The sequence below is a fragment of the Hippoglossus stenolepis genome, chromosome 19, assembly GCF_022539355.2.
Source record: "Hippoglossus stenolepis isolate QCI-W04-F060 chromosome 19, HSTE1.2, whole genome shotgun sequence".
NCBI classification, from domain to species: Eukaryota; Metazoa; Chordata; class Actinopteri; order Pleuronectiformes; family Pleuronectidae; genus Hippoglossus; species Hippoglossus stenolepis.
This window is the reverse complement of record NC_061501.1, coordinates 18,985,509-19,010,508: the sequence shown is the minus strand read 5'-3', so window position 1 is coordinate 19,010,508 and position 25,000 is coordinate 18,985,509. Positions and strand designations below refer to the sequence as shown.

Genomic DNA, 25,000 nt, shown 5'->3' with positions numbered 1-25,000 from the left:
AGGGCGGTGCCCGCACGAGTCTCTCTGGGTAGGACCGCCTGCACGTTGACATCCACATCCATCTGAAATCCATCATTCAGTGTGTGAGGATCGGAGGTGACGCCCTTTAGCTTTGATTTCTCTAATCAGATTCACTTCTACAGCAAATATAATTTCAAAAAATAAGAAATTAACTGCAACTTGCTGTTATTCTTACTTGAACAAACTGCTCAACTGCTCATTCTGTTTTCCATAAGCTGAACAGCACAAATCTTTAAGTTTGAGTAAGTGAATAAAATAGGAGGTTCTACACCTTTACCTGTGGTTTTTTGCTTATTTGAAACTCATGGTTTACCTTTCTGAAGACTGAAGCCAAGTTGGAAATAATCTTTGTCATAAAAAGACCAAATTCCTTTTTTACTACTATAGGTAGCAATTATAAAAACTTCCTTAAGAAATCACGGTTGTCAAACATCTACATTATCATTCCATTGAGCCACTGACCAGTCAAACGTGCTGTGATGTGAAAACACCCCTCTCCCTGCAGGTATAACCACGGTGCTCACCATGTCCACCATCATCACAGGAGTGTCCTCCTCCATGCCTCAGGTAACAGCTCGTCTAAATACTCAGGAGAGGTGCTTCCGTGCTTCCTCTCTTATCTCCTTCATCTTATGGATGTACTGACCTGTCCCCGATGAAAGGAGTTCAATCCATTCCACTAGTTATTGACATGTGCCAGTAACAACCACCATTGAATAATTAAGTCCTCCAGTGTGAAGTAGGTTTTCTCTTTTCCTGACTTCTTATCACTTCTCCTTCACATCCTTCTTTGACATCCATGATGTTTTCCATCAAGGTCAAAGAAAAGTGGTTCAGAAAGGACAAAGAGTTTCTATGTTAACTTCTTCAAGCAAAGCTCATTTGTACATGTATGTCTATATGTTCAGAGTCCGTGCATTTATCCGTCTGTGTTTGCTTCCTTCTCACTGATTATCTACACGTGAGAATCTGTGCATGTGTGTCTTTGCCCATCCAGGTGTCCTATGTGAAAGCGGTGGACATCTACCTGTGGACCAGCTTCCTGTTTGTCTTCCTGTCCGTCATCGAGTACGCGGCGGTGAACTACTGCACCACTCTGGAGGAGATGAGGAAGATGAAGAGGGGGAAGGTCAGCACACAGAGGGCGATTGTTACTTTATAACATCAATGACAAAACTGAGGAGGAATCCTATTCGGAATAAATCAGCCAAACTCATACTTTGCTCTACATCTCTCTCTAGTGATTAAACACAGGTATTACACCGGGAGCCTTTCTATGCATAAAACAATACGACACTCTGTAGAGCAGAGTCGCTGGTTCTAATCCCAGCTGGGCTCTTTCTGTGGGGAGTTGACATGTTCTCTGCGTGTTTGCATAGATTTCTCCAGCTTCCCCCCACCGTCCAAAGACACGCAGAATGTGGTTGGGTTCATTGGAGACTCTAAATTGACATTAGGTGTGAGTGTGAGTGTTTGTTTGTCTCTGTGTGTTGGGCCTGTGACGGACTGGAAACCTGTCGAGGGTGTCCCCCGCCTCCAGCTCCCCCGTGATGAGCGCTATAGATGATGGATGGTTGGATACCGCAGCACCTTCCTTGCCTCTCAGTTCTTTCTTTACCTTTTCAGATCCCATCCACCTTCAACGCCAGCCAGGCGATGGCCTTCGACGGCTGCTTCCACGACAACGACATGGAGCTGACCCCGTTCCCCCGGATGACACCCACCCTGACCTCTGACCCTCTCACCACTCCAACCCAAACCCCCGACATCCGGCCCACAGGGGGAACTCGCCTCCGCCGGCAGCGATCGGTGCGAGAACACGTGGACCTGCTGGTCAGCAACAGCTACATGATCGACTCGTACTCCCGTCTGGCCTTCCCTCTGTCCTACCTGCTCTTCAACACCATCTACTGGTGCCTGTACTCCTGACGCCTGGACGCTCTCAGCTGAGTCCTGGTGTCGGGTCAGAGAGCCGGCGGCAGGATTCCTCCTCGGGCCCTTCACTGGATTAACCCTCGATCACAGGGGCCCCTGCTCCTGCATCCAGCTCCTGCTTCACTCATCACATTCATTGCAAAAGAGATTCACATACAACCTCTCGAGTCCCTCAGTCGTTAGGAACCTGTTTTTTTATTAATCTGTACGTGTGGCTCTTTTTTCTGCATCATTTTACTAAGTATATTCCAAAGCTTTATGTCCCATAGTTATTAGACTTGTGTTGAATTTCTTAGCTCCAGGGAAATACTAAATTTGCATCAAATGTTTGTGAAAATGTGCTTTTCTTGAAAATATAATTTCCCCTCTGATGAATGATGTGTTTGGATGTACGTGTAATTCATAACTGAATAAATTTGTATCTTGTTTGTGAGGCTGTAAAACTTTATTATAGCGACTGAACGACACAGGTACTGATGTTACTGCTCTTTTTTAACGACACATTTTATTTGCTGTTTCCAGTTTTATTTATTCCTTGTACAGAAAAGTGTTTGAAGGCCTTGTGGTCGAAAATTAATTAGCATATTTTAGATATTTATGTGTTGAATTCATGTTTATTTATTTATTCATTATTATCATTATTATTATTAGTGTTATTATTATAAAATGAAAATTCAGATCCATGGGTTAGGGTTAGTGGATATTAAATCCATATGAATTTAGATTTAAGAAAGTTTGGTGGTTTTCAAAGTAAACTTATTTCTATTCAACGCTTCTGTAATGGTGCAGTTTCCATAGCAACTACAGAGATTGTTTATGTTTGTAAACTAACGTAAAGTAGCGGTTTAAGACGCAAACAAGCGCGGGAGAGACACAGAGAGCCTGACCTCTGACCTCTGACCCTGACCCCCCCCAGGTGAGTTCCTGTTCCTGTGTCACAGTCAGATGCTTTGACTCACACACAAATACACACAGAGAGCGAGATGAGCTACATGCTAAGAGCTTCGTTAGCTCCAGCTGTTAGCATGTTAGCATCTTTAGCGTGGATGGTCAGAGGCTGAGCTTCCTGCTGCCTCGCCTGAAAAGTCGTCCGCATCTCGGGAGACGAGAAGCGACCTGCCCGGGCTGTAGCTTCAGTCCCCCGAGCTTCACCTGGAAGGTAACACTGCGGTTTATACTTTTATTCTATGAACTCGTTTTAAATGTTTGTTTTCAGTATTTTTCAAAAGTGTTCTAGGTGTTAGAAAGTTGACGAACAGTTAAAAACACTAACTGATTGACTGACCATGAGCCAACCAAACTCAGCCTGGTTATATTTAATATTTATTCATATTCAACAGTCTCTCAGTGAGGTTATGAAAAAGAAGAAAATCATAAAGGAACAAATGTGCAGTTTATTAGGAACACCCAGCTGAAGTCCTAATGCATCAAGGTTCATTAAAACGTTTGGGTTTGATTCCAAATTCATACAATTTTACTGGAAGATCATTTATTAATGATAACAGAGTTTTAGGTTCAGGCATAAGAATCAAAAACGTTTTTATTTTAATACTTCAGTTGTTTTTGTATTTTGAAAATAAGCCTGAAATGACGACATGGAAGTCAAACTAAATCACAAGATTTTCAATGTACTTCATCTGTAAATTATGCCAAAATATGAGGACGTTTTTATTTGAATTATATCTGTTTCTTTATTTTAAATGGCTGATTTTGGATTATTCAGCTGTTTGCCAAACTAAGTAAAACATTGGAGTCATTATAAGTTGCCATTATCCTCTGTGGGTCTGAGATGAAGTCAAAGGTATCTGCTTATCACAATCAAATTAAATGTCACGACTCAGCAGGTTTTCGTCTGTATTGACTAATCCAGTTGTTTCCATCATGCCAGTCTCCATGGTGACCAACGACGACAGCAGCACTCGTCCCGAACCTTCCAGCCTGAGTCACATGACGTCATACCAAACTCCACTGGGCCCAGCTGATCTCCAGGTGCATTTAACAGTCTACCAGGTACTATGACAGTGTACATGTACACACACACATGCGATATTTATACAATGAAAGTAGCACAACTGCACAACTCGGCCAACATTCGTTCAAATCTATCGATGTACGATTCAAAACAGAAACCAAATTGTCGTTATTTCATTCATGGAGCCCAAAATCCATCATTTCAATTTAGATTCATACACACATTTGTTGTATATAACAAACTTTCCAGATGAGGAGAAGGTTGAGTTTTCAGAGTGAACAGAAAGAAATAACAATACTGGAGAAGTAATGGTCACATAAAGGTTTTACTTGAAAAGACACTCTGCTGCTCAGTCATCTCAAAGTCTGAGTTTTGAGTCTTTAACCTGTTCACAGACAGAATAATGTGACTGATTGTTGGGGCCCGGACAGTGGGGGCAGTGGCTCTGTCAGAGGGGACAGGGTGGAGGTTAGGAGGGGGACGCCGAAGCAGAACTGATGTAAGTGAAACGGAAAGGTATCAGTGGGAGGGATAGAGACCTGAATGGTGGGACTGGGAGGAAGGAGGGAGGGAGAAGGGAGGGGGAAGGAGGAGTGAATGCTACTGCAGTGCTGCTCTGTGATTGGCTGCCGCTGGGCCATGTGCTGACCCCTCTCAAACTGTAGCCTAACTAGGGCTCCCACATACATTCACTCACACACACACACACACACACACACACACACACACACACACACACACACACACACACACAAAGTGGTGTGCAGCCCCCTGTTGAGTGGCAGGGACATGTGAGCTCCTTCACAACTGCTATTCTGGGCAGGGGAGGGGAAAAGGGGGAGGGAGAAAGCGGGGGCGAAGCCGGGGGAAGCAGAGGGTCTTTCTCTTTCTGCATGTGGCGGAGCCATCGCGAGGAGCTGCTCACGATCCTGTCTCGTGTTGTGTAGGCTCTGATGTGCGCTGCCATAGCAGTCTTTTGTTTCAGTTCCAGTCCAGGCGGGAGAAGATGGGCTGCTGCTTTAGTAAGGAGCTCAACCCCGGCCCGCAGAATGAGAGGAGCAGCTTGTTACAGCCCCCGCTCCATGATGGGCTGAGTGAGGTGACAGAGCAGGTCAGGCAACACGCTGCGGCCGTAGCTCAGCATGTGTGTCTAGAGGGAGAGGAGACCTGTGTGGCAGACGGACCGGCCCGGGGGACACCTCTGGAGGATGAGGACAGACTTCAACAAGTGGACAACAAAGTTTGTACAAAGGTCGCTGTGGCCAACAGGGACAGCACCGCCCGGAGTGAGAGGGATCTTAAACCGGTGGGCTCTCACGAGGAGAAGGAGGCTATTATTATCACAACCAGCACTAATATACATACAAACAGGGACACAGAGGCAGGCGTGGTACACACTCCAAGGCTGAGCTGTGAGCCGGCTCCCTATATGGAGGTGCTCACACAGAGTCCGGTCAGACAGACGATTTTGGAGAGTGCCAGAGCTTTATGGGTCAGTCAGCTCCCAGAGGGGCAGAAGCAGCACAAACCAGCATGGTGTTCGTCTGCTTCCACCAGGCTGCCCTCCGCCGACTTCCTGGGAAACGTCACAGTGAGTGGGGTGTCAGGTTTGTGTCACGAGCCACAGCAGAGTTCCACCAAAGCTGAGCAGGAAGAGGAAGTGGACGAAGTCTGTGTCGTCACAACACTGTGTCAAGGTTTTCAGACAAGGACCCAGAGCTTCTACAGCATATGCTCCATTGACACAGACGACCTTGAACATGACCAGGATCACAGCCAAACCCAAACAGCTGGGGCGGCACATTCACTGTGCACAGCTGAAGCAGAAACAGCTGCTCTGCCCCACACAGTGGAGGCTCCAGTTCCCAGCCAATCAAACATACAGGCATCTACTGTCCAGACCTACGTCACACAATCTAAAATGACCTGCCAGTCACATGATGAGGAAGCAGCTTCAACACAGTCACATGCTGCGGAACGGTCTTCCACCATCCTGTCACTTACACACACAGAGGAGCAGACCTCCTCACCTCAACCTGTCGCTGCTCCACAGCTGGCAGAATCTCCGCCTGACCCGCTGCCCCCATCCATTCGTCACATTACGGCTGAGGACCCTCAGGTGTCCGCACCACACAGCCCTCAGCCTCAAGATCGTAATTACCTGACAGCTACAAAGGCCACAGAAGAATCCGAGGATGACATGTCGAGTGGATGTGTGGAGGAGGAGGGTGAATGTGTGGGGCCATCAGAGGAGATGATGGTTACAGAGGAGTGTGTGTGTTCAGAGGACTTGGAGGACCACAGAGCAGCACTGGGAGCTTTTATGGCCACAGAGGAAATGGTTGTCGACTCCCAGGGGAAAGGATCAGATCAGCGGGTGGAGCATCATCTGCATGAGAAGCACGTCCAGAGTTTAGAACCAGCAGCTGAGTCTCCTGAGCTGGACTCCCCCAGTCAGAGCCCCAGTTCTTTAACGTTTGACCTGTTGAACAAGGAGGAGAATGATGCTTTGCCTCGTTCTGGAGGAAACATTGAAACGGATAAACCTTCCCTGCAGAGCCGGGCCATCCCGGTGAGTATCTGCAAAAGCCACTTTGAGGAGGCTGATGCTGTCCACAGCGGCACAACAGATACAACTCTTACAGAGGTAACGTCAATCTCCACCAACTCCGCCATGTCCTCACTGCCTGCTGAGCTCACAGCCTTTTCCTGTCACACAGATTTGATGACACCTAAAAGCACATCTCCGCAGGGTGACTCCACCACATCTGAACACGTTGATGTTAATTCAAATGATCCAGCTTCTGAACGGAGCCGCATGAAGCCCTCTAGTCAGGAGGCGGAACCCGCATTTACTGAGTCTGTGAAATGTGATGTCCAGTTTGATTACTGTGACGTACAGAGTGACAGCTCTGAAGTGAAACCTGAAGGTGAGGACGGGTTTGAGTCAGACGCGCTTTTCCAAGGTTTCCTCGAGAGAAGAGTCAAAGAACCAGAACCAGAATTTCTTCAGACCTGCAAACCTGTCGAGGAATATGATGTTACCGAGGTTTTAACTGAAACCGGCTCAAACAGCGATCACCTAGAGGAGAGTGACGGACAATGTGACGTGTTAGCTGAGCTCTGTCCAGCTGTAAACACAAGCATCACTCCTCAGGACCCCGAGGAGGCTGAGAGCGGATTTGAGGATTCAAGTCCAAGTTGTCTCCCACAGCCTCCTCCTGCTGAGAGCGAGATTTCTGTTGTCACTTCCTCCACTTCACTTCCCTCTTCCTCGTCTCCGTGCACATCTTTTGAGGAAGATGAGCAGAGTCAAAAAGTAAATCCACTGGAGGAGGTTTCTATGTATGAGTGTGGGGGAGAAGAAGAAATGGCAGCTGCACCGGTGACTCAGTTTCGCCCCCTCCCCACCCCAGTTGAGCAGGAATCTGCAGATATGTTAGAGCAGCCGTCCCACAGTTCTCAACCTTCCTCTGAACTCCCAGAGATGTTTCCCTCCAGTGGTGACTCTGACTGTGTGAACCCTCACGTTGATGTTGGCCTGCAGCTTGATGCTGCTAAATGTTTAAGTCAATCTGGAGACTCGTCCAATGTAATTCAGCTGGAGGGAGTTAATGAGATGAAGATGTCACTGGAGGAGGAAGCTGATCATCACAGGGATTTTCCTGCAGAAACCTTCAGTGTTTCAGCAGCAGGTCCTGAGGTCCGTGCCGACTCCAGCAGCTGTGATACATACACGATTCCTCATGACATCAGCTGTCAGGACAGAAGTTTGCTTTTGGACCACAGCATGATCCCAGTGGACCCTGGTCAGATTGATGCTTACGCCTCAACTCCGTCTTACGAGATTCACTTCCAAGATCATGGACTGCCATTGGCTGCTGAGGAGGGAGAGAGGGAAGGCGGGATGAGGGAGATGGTGTCTGAGCTGCTGGGAGAGGAAGCAGACTCGTCGGTGTGCATCCTCTATCCCCAACACTGGATCAGACTGGGTGGGGAGGAAAGCTATGAGGGCTGGGCTCAGGGGCCGTCGGAGGCCAAGGATGAGAACGAGACGGGCACTGACACGGAGCAGATCCCGGCCTTGGTTTCAGAGCTGCAGCCCTCCATGGCTCTGCTCGGAGCGTACCCCTACAGCACCATGATGCCCCTGGGGCCGTGTGTGTGGGACTGGCACACCGATTGCACTCAGGCTGTAAGTGTTCAGCATGAAGTGGGGCTGAGTGGAGGGAAAATATTCAGTTTCACATCTTATCCCTTAAATATTTTGGATGTGAGGAAATGAAAACACGTATTTTCAAACCAAACAGGGAGCAGTTCAGGACTTTTATTATGAAGAGTCTTACTTTGTGCTCAGTTTCACACAGATGTCTTTGATACATACAAAGAGTTTTATTAGAATGAGATAAGAGATGTAACCGAGTAATAAAATGCAAGGACATAGACTTCTTTTAAAATAACTGCCTCGATATAACAAGGTTGAATTACATTGAATTCACTATTTATTTTCTGTGTTTATTTTCTCTAAATTCCTCCATCATTTTCAATTTTCAATTTAGATAAAGACTCTTTGTGTCTTTTCATTTCAGGAACACGTTGATGCTCCGAGCCTTAACCCTGATGCTGAGGTTTGGACCAATCACGGCCATAAGTTGGGCATCAATGGCTCCGCCTACCCTCAGCCATGGCTGCAGCTCGCCAACGACGTGACCTATCACGAAGGTAGGCCAGGTTCACCTGATCATCAGTGTTAGATCTCATATTAGAGTTAATTTGTGATGAAGAGTGTCGTTTATTCTTTGAAGAAGACGTTGGTTAATGGATGTCAATGCCTCTGTTTAGATATGGTTGTGGTAAGATATTGGATGTTGTTTTTTTAGCATTCATGCCGGAGTTCCAGCTGGAGAACATGAGCCTGGTTGATGCTGCGACTGATCCCAGTTCACTGGAGTACCAGACACTGACTGGTGAAGCACCTACACTTAATGGAGAGCCCAGTATCCCATCTGTTCCAGGTATGACTCTGATTTAGTTGTTTTTTCGTTATTCTTCTGTTTTAACACAGTAGAACCATCGACTCTGTGAGGTCGGATGTTTTAACGTCTTCCTTTTTCCCAGATGAGGTCAGAGAAGAGCTGAGGACAGTTCTGGAGTCATGTCTGACCAGGTCATTAATCACAACACATCATTCCTCTCCGTTCTGTAGAGGACGTCATGTCATCAAATGTTTAACTGTTTAGTTTTTCACATGTTCGGCTTAACATAAACATTGGACACCTCTCCAAGAGTGTCCTCACCTGAGCGTCTGTCCCTCCACAGGGAGCACCTCTGCAGCGACCTTTACCTCACATCTCAGATGGACGGAGACCAGTACGTTCCCATCTCAACTCTGGCCAGCCTCGACAAGATCAAGAATCTCAGCACAGACCTGGACCTCATCTCCGACATCCTGAAATGTAAATCAACCATTTTCTGTTATAAATATATATATATATATATATGGGGTATAATTGTAATTTCTAGCTGTATTGTCACAAACACAGACTGTAGATGTGAGACTGATGAATGCGTTAATATCTGGACATGTTTTCTGGATGGCAGCTCTGCCGCTCGTCCAGTTGGCTCCGTGTGGACAGAAGGTTCGACCCAAACAGAGTCGATGTGTTGTCATCCTTCGTGAGATCCCTGACACCACACCCCTTGAGGTGAGGGTCCACCACACACAACAACACAACCTTATTCCTGAGACGTTTTCATGGGTTGGTGTGACTGGTTTACTGTCGTGCAGGAGGTGGAGGCTCTCTTCGACCGGGACGATCTGCCCAAGTTCCTGAGCTGTGAGTTTGTAAGCAACGATAACTGGTTCATCACCTTCAAATCGGAAGCTGAAGCACAGCAGGTAAGATACAGGTGTCTGATGTTCTGATCTTCTCTCTACTAAAATAATAATAGTTATTCAGTCAGTGACACGTTACTGTCTGTGGACGCCTCCAGGTCTACAAGTACCTCAGAGAGGAGGTGCGGGTGTTTCAGGGAAAACCATTAATGGTCAGAATAAAGGCCAAAACCACAACAGTCCCGTCCTACGCTTCTAAAAATGGCTACAGAAACACCCAGCCAGAGCAGTGTGGCAACCCTTACGGCTCCTACTTCCCCGCAACTACCTACGAACAGCCAGGGGGCCCCGTGACGGCACCGCAGCTCTACGACTTTCCCAGTGAGATGTGGGCTTCCGCTCTGTCAGGATACCACAAACATGACGAGGTGAGGTGATGTTAAAAAGGATTCGCAGGATTATCTGTCACAGATATTTGTCACCAAGCTACTGTTTTGCCCTCAGCTTCCATCAATGAGCGAAGTATTCAATGGATTTGCTCCAACTTCCAGCTTCAAACCTCACAACCCGCGCAGGCCGAGGTAGCTACAAGTCATTCTGCCTTCTGTCTGTTGTGGTTTCGTAAATTGTTGTTCATCTGTGAAAATGCATCATCGTATTTGTGTAGCTGTCAGTCTGTTGTTAATGTTGGTGTGAGTCTGCGTCAGCCAGCATAATGTTTCATCATTAAATTCTTCCAGGAGAGCCTCGAGGTGGTCAAACTCTGGAGACCGTTGGCAGGTCACGCAGAAAGACGCGTCGGAGCAAAGATCCGCGGAGCGCTCGTCATCCCCCGTGAAGTCAGGACGATCGTGGTCACATGGCAACTTGCGCCATCAGAACAGAAGCGAGCGGGGAAGGTAAAAACGTCACTGGTCCTACGCTCAGTCTGCTGATACATTACTAATGAAGTTCCATCAAGTTGGAATCTAATGTTCTTCAGGTTTAATAATGACAAAGACAACAGTTTCATGATTAGACTGATTTATTACAAACTAGAAAGTCACTTAGTAGAGTCCATACCTCCACCAACAGTTTTCTAATGCAACTACATTTATATTCAGTAGATCTGGATTTTTATTTGGTTCAGCACCAAATTTCACACACGCATAAATATAAGTCCTCATAACATGTCTGTTTTTTTCATCAAGATCCAGTTATTGTTCTCTGAGAAATCAGAAAACAAAGAAATTCCTGCATCTAGTGAGATTTAATAAGCTCTTACTTGGATGATACTCCCTCCCTCCACCAAGTTTCAATAAAATCCTTTCAGTAGTTTTTGCGTAACCCTGCTGACAGTCAGACAAACAGAAATCATAACATCCGTGGTGGAGATAATTAATCTCAGAGACCGACAGAGACGCCTGCAGCACTTTGCTCCACTTCATGTGTTTATTTACTTTGTTCTGGAGTCACAGAGAAATGTCCGATTGTTTCCTTTAGTCAAGACTAAATAAAAATACTAACAGACAACATATTGTAAAGACAATGAAGTTATGAAGACAGTAAAAGGAACTGCAGGGGAATTTCTTTATGTGTGAAATATATTTGCTGCTGCAGTGTAGGAAGTGAGTTATAGAGTGAAGGGAACATTTGCTCTGAGATGCACCTACACATAATTGCAGTTCTTAAAAGGTGCACATCCGTCGCCCTGTACGCCGACACAGACACATTGAGAGTTCAATGGGTTGAGTGGTGCTTCGATGCAATCGTATTAATCAGGTTTCACTCAGAGCTGCAGTAACGTCACTGCTCTGCTCCGTCTCTCTGCTCTAAAGGAGAGGAAACGGCCACAGGAGGAGGGACAACCCAAGGTCATGGGACAAATCTGCAAACACTCATGTAAGTGGCCACTGTTCATTATTGGTGTTTGTTGAAGTTCATTTTCAGACTCTTTATTTACTGTGTGTACGTTTGTGTAGAATCCACCGAGTCAGTCACCTCCTCGTCAGCCGTCTCCTGCTCTTGAGCTCGGGCTGATGAGCTTCCCTCCTCTTCCTCCGGCAAAGAGTGGCAAAGCAACCGCACCTCCAGCCAACGGCAACGGCAAGAGCAAGGTAACTGAGGCTCTGTCCGCCTGTCTTCATACTTGAATTCCAGGCAGTGTGACAAACCCAGATTTACATACCATAACTGTTTTTCTGATGGTCTCAGGGTCCAGACAAAAGCAGCAGCTCAGTTTCAGACGAGCCTCAGTCGGACTCACAGCCGTAAGTATCCTCAGAACATTTGCAGTACTCTCTGGATCAGCTGCTCTGGTTCAGTTTCCTCATGGTTCCTTATTATATGATTGCATCTACAGCCACAGCTCAAGCTCCTCCAGTTACTTTTCTTTTCCGTGTATCAAGTTATTTCCCATGTTGTCCTGTTGTCATGGTGCCACTGATATTGTTCTGCTCGTCTCCATAGGAATGTGAAGGAGAGCGCGGAGACGACAAGCGAGGACAAACCTACGGAGCTCACACAGGAGCCAGTCGCAGTAAGACTCAATTTGAAATGACACAACACTTCTTTCTGTCTGTCCCGTAGTTTGAACAGTGTTTTTCAACTCAATTATTAGACTATCATAAATTATTAGTTTCATAATGTTAATAATTTAATTTGATATTAATAATCTGAATCATACTTAAAGTTGTACTTAAAGAGGCTTTACGGTCCCAAAAGAGAATAACAACTCATAACAGGTAAGTTTTCAGATACAATCTCTATACTAAAAATCTAATTGAATACTTTTTAATCTTATTGAAAATGATTTAGTGTGTCGGTGCATTTTGATGGTACGAGTCTGTCAGAGCTGAAACATTATGATACACAACTGCTCCTGGTTCCTCTCTCACAGAATATTGATTTTAAAATAGAAAGTGACTGATTTATTGAGAAGCAGTTGAGATCCATCTGATGAGTACTCCAATGTACTTGATAGCACTGTTATTATATAGTACTAATAGTACTATTAGTATTAATGTGCTGTGACCGACACGGACCGCATGTTGTGCTCTGATTGGACAGGAGTTCAAAAGGCTAAGCTACGCCCAGATTTGCCAGAAGAAATCCAGCAATGAGCCGATCCCCGCCGACGACCCTCTGCCGACGTGAGCAGATCCCGACCCGTCGAGGCCACACCTCCGGTTCCCAGCTCTGTTACCACGGTGACCAGATACGATGGAGCGAAAGGGGATTGTTTTGCATATGTTTTTGTTTTTTACAATGAGCGTTTTACAGCACTGTGCTTTTTGTTTATTCATTTCGTACCAAACGCAGGGTTTACATCTGGAAACCGCAGCCCTGATGAACACCGGTGGGGGCGGGGTCAAACTGGCAGCTGCTTTAGAAGGGTCCGGGGGCACTCAACGTGTCAAAGCTACCTTTTCCCTTATTAGACAGGAAGCTGGGGAGAATCTTTCAAGTGTTGATCTGCGACTTTACGTTTTATTTCTTGGTTTGTGGTTACGTTAGTTTATTCATTTTGATTTAGTCTTGTTTCGCTGACGGCGCCGGCGGTTGTTTGTTTGTTTGTGTGATGATTTGTGGATGTACAGGAACTTCTGCCATGATCCCGAACTTGTTTTGTTGGTTTTTATTTCCACACGTTTGTGTTATGCTTTAGTCTCCAGCACACACACGATACTTTACTCTGAACGTTAGTTGTTTTCATTTCAGATGTTTGCTCGTCATGAATGAAGGTCCAGTGTGTATTTGTGAGTACTGATCTTGATCTTGATAGTTAAGGGATCAAATTGAAAATGAAAATATGTTCCTTTTGAAAAGCACTGAATATCAAACCTTTCTTTGTGCATGATTTTTAAATTTCATTTTAGAATTTAATTTATGTCATATTTTTATTTATGTTTGACAGGAGTGCTTTAGTCTCATACGTGTGGACAATGATATCTACTGGACTCAGTTTTAACACCGGTGTCGGTAACTAAGCACTGTTTCAACGCAGAACTGGATCTGTATTTGAGAACTTGAATTTGATTGTATTGAGTCCAATGTTTTTTCTGTTGAAAGTATGAACATTTTAAATGTAAAGCAGTTGAACAAGGGCATTTGTGGCACGTTTCTTTGTCTGTACAGATGTACATAATCATTGATTATTAAAGAAGTGCCTTTTGAACTTTAAACTGTTGTTAATGTGTGTTTATACAAACCTAGACATGGCTTCACTAGATCACCCCTTATTTTAATATATTCTGTTTTATCTTACTTTACTTTCTTATTTCCAATGTACACGTTTTCATCGCTCAGCCTCTTTGAGACATTCAGCAGAGTCCTCTCACAGAAAAGCCGTGTACACAGGAAGTTGTTGGTTGTGGTTCCTCCTTCTAACCAGCAGATGGAAGTTGAATCACATCCTAACAGTCATTACTCCATTAGGTGGCCCCAGCACTTGTTTACAGCCAGGATGATTTGATTCTTCAAGGGCCATCAGCCTAATGAATGGGATGAATAATACTAATGAAATACAGAAAATTAGAAGGACAAATTGATGCTCACATTCGTGTCACTGCCACGTTGGACTCCTCCAGTCATACAGGACTTAATCAAAGGCTGCGTGATCTTAAATATTAATCACGTTATTCTGTGGAGGTTTAGATTCCATATGCAGATGCTGAATAAAGAATTATAGCATTAAAATGCAGCGGCCAGTGTGGGGGAGAAGATGAATAATCTGTAAAACATATTAAATACAACCGTGTTTAAGGAAATCTAGATGCTTCTTTTTCAGCTTCTTACTGATAAAAATGGGTCGTGGATGATGCTTCTGTTGGATCGAACTGAGACGAACAGTTCAAACTCAATGTGCAGGGAGATTTATTTCATGAGTCATGTAAGTATGAATCATCTAAGACCCCTCACATTTCTACAGATTTATACTGGACCTGCCTCAAACTAACTCCTGCTCCAGCATCTATAATTATATTAATTATTTGTTGAATATTAATTTGATCAGACTTAGAATAAACTGGTGTTTGGTTCCTGTAATGTAGTCGCTGAGGGTCACTGAACTAAATTAGTACAAATCTAAATGATTTTGATGAGTTCTTCTATTGTGAGTAAAGGACAAAGGATTTTTACTTTCATATGCAAGTATATTCATTTTTTTACCTTGAGCAAATTGATGAATAATGTTTTGTAAATTAGTTTATAAGTGATGGATTTATTTCTAAGTGTATTTATTTTGTACTTTTTAGTTTTTGACTTGAAGTGAAGACTTTAATTTTCCCTTTGATCAGAATGATGAATATGTTTTGTTCTTCAGTTATGGTTTGATTGATGTCATATTTGTATTTGTTCTCGTCATCGTCAGCCTGTGAATTAAATTAACTGTAATATTTAATGTATATTATTAATAATCTCACCTGGGGCCCAGGTGAGGTCACACAGAAAGAAGGCGTGGTCGCTCGCTGCGCCCCCTGCCGGTGATGAGCGCCTCCTCCTCCTCCTCCTCCTCCCTCCAGCCTCCGCGGAGTCACGTGACAGCCGCGGCGCGCACACGGCTCAGACCCGGAGCTTCTTCATCATCATCAGCATCATCATCTTCATCACCTCCACCGACACAACCTCCGCAGCGTCGCGAGCCGAGCGCCTCACCGGGGTCTTCAGCGTTTGGACGAGCCGGGCGTCATGGCGGCCCCCCGTTAAACCGAGCCCCGCGTTCTCCCTCTTTGTTCTCCCTCGACGCCTCCGTCTTCACGCGCCTCCGCCGAGGAGAAGCTTCCCGAGCGGCGGCGGAGGAGCAGCAGGAGGCGGCGGGAGTGTCAGCGGCGGCCGGGGAGGTGTTTTCGAGGCGAATGGCGGACCGCGAGGCGTCACCCATCCCGCTGGAGATCCGAGCCCGGCTGGCGGAGCTGGAGCTGGAGCTGTCAGAGGGTAAGATGAGAAAAGCCTCCTCTTCCTCCTCTTCCTCTTTCTTATCATCATCATCACCTTCCTCACCGGGAGCCACTAACGGAATCTAACCGATCACCCCCTCCTCCTCCTCCTCTCCCTCCGCTCCCGCTCCTCCCATCCAGATGTTTGTCAGGGACCGGCCTGCACGGCTCAGTGTGGCCGGGAGAGGGTGAGGGCAGAGCGGGGGCTCACTGCGGGAACCGGCCGCTGCTCTTTGTCTCCGCGGCGGTGCCGTGTACTCGGGGGGGGGGGGAAACGTGTTGTGTTCGCCCGGTGCGGGTCCGAAAAACAAGCGGCTGTTTGACCTTGAGATGTTGACACACTCATACCTGTGTGCGTGTGCGTGTGCGCGTGATAAAACCATTGCGGTGCGACGCTGCGTGACGGAGCAGCTCTCGGGGCCTGTTGGGCTTTTGATGCCCGTGATCCCAGCCTCCTGCCTCGGTGTGCCCGGGCCTGCAGAGCCGCTGAGGATGGGGAGGATGCTCGGGATCATTTTCCTCCTCCTCCTCCTCCTCCTCCTCCTCCTCCCTCCTTCCTCCCTTCATCTCTCTCCTCACACAGATGCAGCAAACACACTCTCTCCTTCTCCGTGGGCTCATTGAATCTCAATCACAGCAAACCCACCCTGCTGCTGTTTCAATGCACCTCACACAGGAACATATTCCTGCCTTATATAATGGGGGATGGCATGTTTTATTTATACAGGCAGGGGAAGGCCTACATTGTGAGGGAGGAAGCCGAGATGCATTCTGGATGTGAGCCGCCTTGTTGTCTGAAATCTGTGGATCAAAATGTGCCGGTGTGATGCAGACACAGATGTGTGCAGCTGCGGTTTGTCGTCGGTTGCGTGTGCGTCTTTTGTTTTTCGTCTCTCAGGGCTGCAAAAGCTGCAGTGAAACTTGATTTATCTCACCCGCAGTAGTGGAAACAGTCTCACAGGATCTGCACGACGAGGAGGAATAGATGCTGTTGGATTGGAGAGGATGAGATTCACACGTACACACGTACACACACACACACACGCACACAATCGAGAATCTGCAGCTTTAATCAAAAAGGAAGAAAAACATCAGCGCTCGGCTTTGAAATCTCCGAAAGCAGTCGACACATCAAACCGTCCCGTTTCCTTCAGATCAGCCTCATCATTCATAAAAGCTTTTATTTTCTCCCACTGCAGTGACTGACACACACACACACACACACACACACACACACACACACACACACACACACACACACACACACACACACACACACACACACACTGAGGTAAAACAGCTGCAGGCCCACTGGAGCTCCTTATCCAGCCGAGAGTGTTTATCAGAGCAGAACCTGCTGCCGGCAGATGTTATTAATGATGGAAGAGGAAACGTCACGGCCAAACGTCACACAGCATCAAGCGCTCGCAACGCTCAGGTGTTTGTGTGTCTGCGTTTGTGTGTTTAGACGACTGACAGGGTCATTGGTGGATCACATGAAGCCTGACAGGCCTCCTGATAGTGTGTCGGACGTGTGGGTGTGTGTCTGTCACCGGCGCTCCTCGAAGCAGGCGGGTGAGAAAGTGTCTTTTAGGGAGAGTCGATGGCGTTTGTGTGTGTGTGGTCATTGCAAAATAAGAGCGTGTTGTGCTGCAGATGAAGCTGAGAGGGTTAAAATCAGAAAGTAAAACTGAATTATTTGCTAGGTTTCAATTTTTAAATGTTTGAATCGGCCAACTGTTGAATTCATACTCCAGATAGATAGGGGGCAGCAAATTACCAAAACCTTCTCCTGTGTCGTGGGACATATCCTGGTCAGGACCATTGAAAACATCCGTGAAGGTTTTACTGACCCGTGACTCTGTACATGTGACATGCGTGTTCAGGGACTGGCTTCTCTCGGACTAACGTCAGCTGGAGTAAATCTAAGAAAAGACAGAAGCAATTGTAAAACACTTGAGTACGAAAAACATCACATTTTTTTGGTAAATTTAAATTTATCTCAAGAAAGTTCTGATGCTCTGAGACAGTTGTGAAACAAACTTTTTTAAAGCAGCAAATTCTCCTATTTGAGAAGCTTGAATGAGAGAATGTCCTGTTTAATGGTTAATTGATCCGTTAATTAAGAGGTTTCAAGTATTTTGAGAACACACAGCAGGCTACGGCTCCACTAGAAGGAGAACCCCGTGAGTTTTACTCCTGACGAAGAGGGAAACCAACGCAGAGCAAAGGCAACAACTTCCTGTCAGAGCTGCAGGATGAAACTCTCCTTCCACGCCTCTGAGAGGACGATCCAGCGTTCCACCTGTTTATTAGATAAACTCTTCAATCAGCCGAGCTCCGGCAGATAAGCCGCTCTCTCCCCGCGCTCCTTCGCCCGGTGTCGTCTAAATCACATCATGGCTGTCGTATTACTGTGGCCTCCAGGCATTAAGGCGCTGTCCTCGTGTGTCTCGGAGCATCTAGCTGCCGCCCTCGTGCAGACGGGACGAACTGAGCCTTCCGTGCACTTGTTGGATGTGAACTTGCAGGAATCTGGAGGCTTTCGCTGACATGACGTCGCTTCAGCTGCAAAACTGCTCTGCTCTGTTTAAGGTGCCGGCCTCGACCGCCGGCGCTGAGATGTCCAGCAGACCCCAAAGTAACCTTCAAGGTTCCCTGTGGTGAAGCTGCAGGTCACTGTTGCTGGTGGCGGTGTGTTCAATGTCCTCTGGAGATTGTCTCTAGGGCTATTTTGCCGAAATGAGCTGCAGCAGGTTCTGTGCGACGCTGATGGTGTTAAATATTAAACCGTCTGACCAGGAAAAACAAAAAAAATGTCCACACATACATATTTAATCAACAAAGTGCTGCTCAGGTGTGAATCTGACAGCACATTTTATCCTCTGCTAAATATTTCACATCCTCACATCAACACTTTCTTGGTATTGAATATTTATTTGAACTTGGAGATTTAGGAACATGCAATTTTGCAGCTTCTATATTTTCAGTGCAGCTCTAGTTTCTGTGTGTGTACGTACAACAGCAGCAACATGCAGCTCAGTGTAGCCTCGTTCTTTCCAGATCTGCAAAAACATCATCTTTAAAAGGGAAGCTCATGAATAATCTGTGGTTAATTACTCTGTTGATCAGACTAAATGAATGGAACCGTGAAGCTGCGGTGGAACACGACTTTACTGAGGAACCTGCAGTGAAATGAATGTTGCTTGATCCGGAAATGAGACGTTTTATCAGTGACGTTAAATCCATGATAAAAATAAGTGTTTGTAAAGTAAATGTATTACTGAGTGGATGCATTTTAGTTGCACTCTGCAGTTAAGCTCTCGGTAGATCTGTGGATTTATTTATATAAGTAGATGTTTTGCGCTGATTATGAGTCAGGACTTAAGGTCGCAGCATCAGAGACTAGTTGGGAAATAAAGCTTAAACCTCAGATGATTCACTCGCCAGAAAATCCACCAGCAGCAGTTTTGAGAGTTTGTTCTGACTTTATGAAAAATGCTACGAGTTCCCTCATCACAGCTTCTCCTCAGTTTTATATCACAGTAAATTAAATATATTTTGAAGTGATCACATTCATTATCTTGATGATAATGGAAGTTTGTCCAAGAGAGAGTGATGACAAGTGTCTCCAGAATCTCTATCAAGAGTCTGGTTTCCATTTTGTCTTTTTGTATAAAAAGATATCAGCTGATATTTCATTTTAGTATTTTTTTTGTTAAGGTCCTAAAAGTCCAGTGCCTGGCCGGGCAGAATCATTTAAAGATATCAAATCGGATTAATTTGTAATAAAAAATAAACATGAGTCGCAGAGCCAGCAGCTGGAGGTCGGACCAGTCACTGAGGTCTGGGGGCGTGGCTTCGATGATGCTATTGTCCAAACTCGTTGGTTTTACTTTTGTCCTCGGTTTCATCTGAATGATTTCAATATTAGTGCTGATGTGTGGGTTTCACTTCTGATACCAGAAACACACTATGACGCTTTTTACCCCAAAAGTTAATTTGTCACAACACAAGAATTTAAAGTTCTCAGACGTTTGTTTAAATAAAATACAAATAATAAGTAAATGAAACTATGACTATGATCAGACATTTAATTTTATTGTATTTATTTATTTGACAAATTGAACAGTTGCAGCAATAATTTGATGCCAACTTTTACATTTAACAATTTTTTATAATCTCAAGACGAATATGGAGTTTCGATATCCGCCCAACGACCAACAATATGGCAGAATTTGACAGAATGAGTCCTGAGAACAAAAGGTTTTAAATCGGAAGCGAACCAGTGTCATCCCGGTGAGTGGCGAGCGTTGGTGTGTTATGAAAACAGAGCAGCTGTCAGTCATTTGGCGTGCGGCCTGTTCGGAGTGACGTCCGTCCTGGAGCGGATGTCAGTCGACCACAATGAGCAGAACTGAATGCTGAGTCTGTGGGTGTCGTGTATTATTCCACTGTTCACGTGGGAAAACGTGAATAAAAGAACTGATTGACTGAAAATCAATATCATGATTTTACATCAGGAAGATACTGATGAATGAATCCTTCAAACAGGTTGAGAGGCAGATGAGGCCTTCATTTATAGAAAGATATTTTACTGTATGTAGATAGTTAAAGCACTTAGATTATTTATGTTGAATTATCCTGTAGTGTAAGAGGTGAAGTGAGATCGCAGCTGGATGATGACTCGTGGTTTTATTTGACAGTAACGTGAGAGAGTTTTCACCAAACACCCAACATGAGTTTGTCGAATAAAAATATGACAATAAACATCCTATCATCCTGGATCCGTCTCTTTAATTGAGTCGCCTCCAAAAATTAACAGGTTCTTCTCTGGCTCGTACCCCACCTTTCCACCAAGTTCCTAGAAAACTGGTCCAGTAGTTTTTGCGTAATCCTGCTAAAAGTCAGACAAACAGCTATCAGGATATTTTTTGTGAGAGAAAGAAACGTAGCATTCAAACCCTGATTTGGACGTCAGTTGCCATAGCAACAGTCACAGCATTCTTGGAGAGTGAAGTGCTTGGTAACGCGTTGGCTGTTCTGACGGCGGCTGACAAACACTTTGCTGCGTCACTTACGTCCTGTTCTCCTCCAGCTCCTCCGTCCTTCACACCCCCGAGGATCAATAGAAGCGGTGACGTCAGATCGTCACAGGGTCACGCAGCCAATTAGAGAAGAGATCCATCAGGAAGATACCATGAAGGAGTTTAATGTGCATCAAGTAATATTAAACATCCAGGAAAAGTCAAAGCAAATTCTAAATCCACACAGATTTTCCAACATGTCATAAACAGTTGATGGACCACAGACTCTCTCCTGTCGTCATGGTAACTCGATGCTTCAGGCTACAGCTAACGATTATTTTCATCACTGGTTATGTTTTCAATAGTTTTTAAATCAAATTTCAGAAAACGGCGATAACAGTTTTTAATTCCCCACAAAACCTTGTGACAACTTCGAGTGTCTTGTTTTGTTTGAGCAACTGAACCCAAATATATGAAATTGAATTCTATAAACCAGAAGAAGCAAATCCTTCTGTTTGTGACACTGAACACGTGTTTGGTTTTTGGGTTGTGACAGATTCGCTCATTGTCCTGATGATGATGATGAAACAAACAAAATGAAGATCAAGATGTTAATGTCAAGAAAATCCCGAGGCTCAGGTTTCTGCTGTGTGTGTGTGTGTGTGTGTGTGTGTGTGTGTGTGTGTGTGTGTGTGTGTGTGTGTGTGTGTGTGTGTGTGTGTGTGTGTGTGTGTGTGTGTGTGTGTGTGTGTGTGTGTGTGTGTGTGTGTGTGTGTGTGTGTGTGTGTGTGTGTGAGAGACAGTTTAACCTTTCGATTAGATGAAAGTGAGGAGCGGTCACTCGTGCTCCAGCAGTGAGGGGATCAGACATGAGGTGGAAAATTGGGTCAGATTTTGAGACTTGACGAACAGTGAATGAGTGAAAACACAAACATCCTCTCAGTTTCGTTTACCTCCTGCTCGCCAAGCCTCGAGAGGAGGAGCTGTTTACTCTGTAATGTCACACAAATATTGACAAATGTGCAAAGTTATCAGAGCAGAGCAAACTGTTATTATCCTGAGAAGAGGAGGTGAACGAAGCTCTGACCAGAGACGGCTGTAATGAGCCGAGGAATTTATTGATCGATCATTTACTGAAACTGTTATTGATAAATAATCTGTGCCTGTATTGATTATTTGTGTGAACACAGAGATCCCGTCTGGCTGTGATAACATGTGAATATGTTTAAAGATTTGATAGAGATTATTAATGATAGAAAAGAATCTGCAGCTTGTTACATTATGTTTTCATCTGTTGCAAAGAAACGACTTGACGGATTCCCACCAGGAGGTGGCTCAGAAAAGAACTGTGCTGCAGTTGGTTGTTAATTTCTTACAGAATAACTTGTGGATCTTGATGAAACAAATCAGACATATTTTATTTTGGGGCCTGATATTTATGAGTGTGTGAAATTTGGGGTAAATCCAAGTGAGACTGCTGGGCCTTGGTGGAGGTTTGTGCTCGACCATAGAGACATTCTAATTGGTTTCAGTTTATCTCTGTATGATTTATAAACTGAATATATGTTCATTTTGGACAACTTGAAGACAGAGATGAATATTTTCTGCAATTCATGGAGAAAATAGGACGTTGCACTGTACGTCCACGTGGCCTCTTAACCCACTGAACAACCAGGACGCCCGGGTTTTCTGTTCTTTCTGCTGTTGTGGACGTGACACTTGCCTGCTACTGCAACTCTGTGTATATGTGTGTATGAATAAATGTATATGTGTGTGTGTGTGTGTGTGTCCATGTGGCCCCTGGCTCTGCTGTGGACACATGAGTTGCAGAGCCAGTGGACGCTCTGCAGTCCACACGGGTCCCTGCATGTGAATGTGACGGCCCAAGGTCCCATAGCATGACGCATGCCTTAGTGTGTGTGTTTGTGTGTGTGTCTGTGTGTGTGCGCCTGCTGGAGGTAGATTTGGTTACCATGGTGGCTTTGTGGGTGGACTGGCTGTTTATGATGATGTAATGACGAAGAAAAAGAGTGAGAGATCAAATAAAAGCTTGATGTCGAGGAAAAAGGACTTTGGGACGGACTCCATCATCTCTCCATCTGTTTTGGTCTTGGTCAGTCATTGGTTTTCAAGGCCAAAGTTGAAATCACTCAAAGTACCAACTGTGCTGGAGCTTTTCTCTCTTGTCAAAAAGTTATAATAACATATATTACATATTTACTGTATATTATGTAGATTTATGCATCATATCTGATCAAAAAGAGTCCAAAGATGAAATTAGCTCAGTACTTCTGTAGGAAATCAGTTTCCCCAGGAGTGATGCAGCCGACACCTCAGTTTATCTTGAAGAGTTTCCAGCGGCGCTGAATGAATCAGACCTTTTGACGACGCAATCTCAGCAAGTGGAAAAACTCCGGTCTGCGAATCGGCCGCCATCGATTCTCTCTCAGCTGTGTGCCATTAAAACAGCCGAGTGTCAGGGAGCAGGGAGGAGAGGGAGCGAGGAGAAGGAGGAAAGTAATTAGGGCGCCAATACAGGCTGGTACTACACACACACACACACACACACACACACACACACACACACACACACACACACACACACACACACACACACACACATATCATAGATTTGCACACACACACACACACATATGCACTCACTCTGGCAGGTATCATTAGCCAGCGTCTCACATCTGATGCTCCAAATCCAAGATGGCTGTCTCAGGCCTTCTCCAGGAGAACCGTTGCTAGGCAACTCCCTCCCTGCTCTGCTGCGCTGCGAGTGGAAGATGGCGTCTCCCTATAGGCCGAGTGTGTGAGTGAGTGTGTGAGTGTGTGTGTGTGTGTGTGTGAGTGTATGTGATTGTGAGAGAGAGAGAGAAGAATGTTGTTATGCTGCGGTTGATCTGAGAGAAGGCCTCACTCAGATATAGCACACATGTACGTCGTACACACACAGATGAGCAGATTGGACCCAGATGTTCTGGCCATCGTCCATGGTCCGATTGGGAAATAAAGTCTCTCTCTCTCTCTCTCTCTCTCTCTCTCTCTCTCTCTCTCTCTCTCTCTCTCTCTCTCTCTCTCTCTCTCTCTCAGGAGAGAAGCTCAGGCTGAGTTCGGCCCTTGTTGTTACGACAGTGCGTCCCGTGGTATTTGGTGGAAAAGCAGCTTCTCTGGCAGATTTCACACATGCAAATTGATTCAGAGTCTTTCTATGTTTGATTGATATATTTTCAGCCCCACTTCCTGTCTGTCGTTTGGTTGTGGTTCATGAAATCATGGATATCTGACACCCCTTCTTTTCTTTGCCGTTGTTTTTCCACCACATTTCATCCAGCCTCAGTCAAACACTCCCACCTCAGACGTTTCTGCTGCGAGCTCTATTTTACCAAACCTTTTCACACAGCTGTGTTTTTAAGAAAAGTCCAGCCTGTGGAAAATAAAGTGCAAGCAGAGTTTATCCAGAGGAGTTTTGTGATTAGTCAACTTGATTTGTCCTCAGTTGTTTCTCTCTGTTCGGAACTGTTTTGGAAACTGGATTTATTTACTGCTCTTCCACTACAGAATATGAAATGTGCTGATATTTGTTTGCAGACATAATTTGTTTGCATGCATAGACGCACGACTGCATCTGTGGCCTCGAGCCTTGTGCTCCCCCCCCCCCCAAATACAATCTGTGTACAAGCAGCTGAGTTCTTCTTTCTGCAAATCCAGTAACAGACTCGTCGCTCAGGTGAGATCATTTCACTGATCTCAAATGAAACAACAGATTGAAAATAAAGCAGAACACAGATGTTGATTAGTAACATATGTGATGACTGTTTATCACCAGATTAGCTGTGATAGCGTAGATGTGTTCTGAAGATTAACTCGGTTAATGTACAATATTTTTCTTCCCGTGCACAAATCCCACAGACCAACGACCAAACTAAATATCTTAAACATCTATCCACTGGCACTGGGTGACACATCCCTTCATTACCATGAGCACAGTGTCCTGCTGCTTGAAAAACGGCCCTGAGCAGCAAATATGGATTCATCTTTTCCTTTTAACCTTTCCTGGCATTTGTTGACATTAACACACACAGACACACGTTGGGTTATTTCCCTCATCGTTTATATCTCGTTGTTTAGAGGAGAATAATAGTTTTGGACAGAAGCAGCTGTCGTGTTTTGTTGCATCTGATCACACCAGCATGCTCTCGCCTTCTTGGACCAGTGGATTTGCTCTGGTTCCCCTGTTGTTGCTGAGCTAAACCTCTCTGTGGCGATCCAATAAGAATCAGTAATG

The 25,000-nt window shown here is 45.2% G+C and overlaps 3 protein-coding genes and 1 long non-coding RNA gene across 5 annotated transcripts in view; 3 read left to right on the top strand and 1 right to left on the bottom strand.

Moving 5' to 3' along the window:
* Positions 1-2,384, top strand: part of LOC118098273 (gamma-aminobutyric acid receptor subunit rho-3) — a 14,155-nt gene extending 11,771 nt beyond the window's left edge. The window contains 4 exon segments of the mRNA XM_047344604.1: positions 1-28; positions 527-588; positions 1,019-1,150; positions 1,648-2,384. The exon segment at positions 1-28 is cut by the window's left edge and continues 126 nt beyond it. Of these exon segments, the coding sequence (XP_047200560.1) occupies positions 1-28; positions 527-588; positions 1,019-1,150; positions 1,648-1,950 (525 nt within the window). The 3' untranslated portion in view covers positions 1,951-2,384.
* A 2,402-nt stretch (positions 2,385-4,786) lies between these two features.
* Positions 4,787-13,927, top strand: LOC118098312. Its single transcript, XM_035141982.2, has 15 exons — positions 4,787-8,123; positions 8,518-8,650; positions 8,809-8,943; positions 9,047-9,095; positions 9,248-9,384; positions 9,530-9,633; positions 9,717-9,827; positions 9,923-10,192; positions 10,269-10,345; positions 10,505-10,663; positions 11,582-11,645; positions 11,726-11,860; positions 11,958-12,013; positions 12,213-12,282; positions 12,813-13,927. Exons 1-15 carry the CDS (start codon positions 4,935-4,937, stop codon positions 12,897-12,899), a joined length of 4,776 nt encoding a protein of 1,591 aa, XP_034997873.2. The 5' UTR covers positions 4,787-4,934; the 3' UTR covers positions 12,900-13,927.
* On the bottom strand, positions 13,785-15,544 carry LOC118098313. The gene is made up of 2 exons (XR_004694154.2): positions 15,167-15,544; positions 13,785-14,236 (listed from the first exon to the last, which is right to left on the bottom strand). It is a non-coding gene; the product is annotated as an uncharacterized LOC118098313 (long non-coding RNA).
* Positions 15,463-25,000, top strand: part of LOC118098311 (disco-interacting protein 2 homolog C) — a 35,156-nt gene continuing 25,618 nt past the window's right edge. For both annotated transcript variants that reach the window (XM_035141980.2, XM_035141979.2), the window contains exon 1: positions 15,463-15,677. In XM_035141980.2, the coding sequence (XP_034997871.1) occupies positions 15,599-15,677 (79 nt within the window). In that variant the 5' untranslated portion in view covers positions 15,463-15,598. The remainder of the gene's footprint in view (positions 15,678-25,000) is intronic.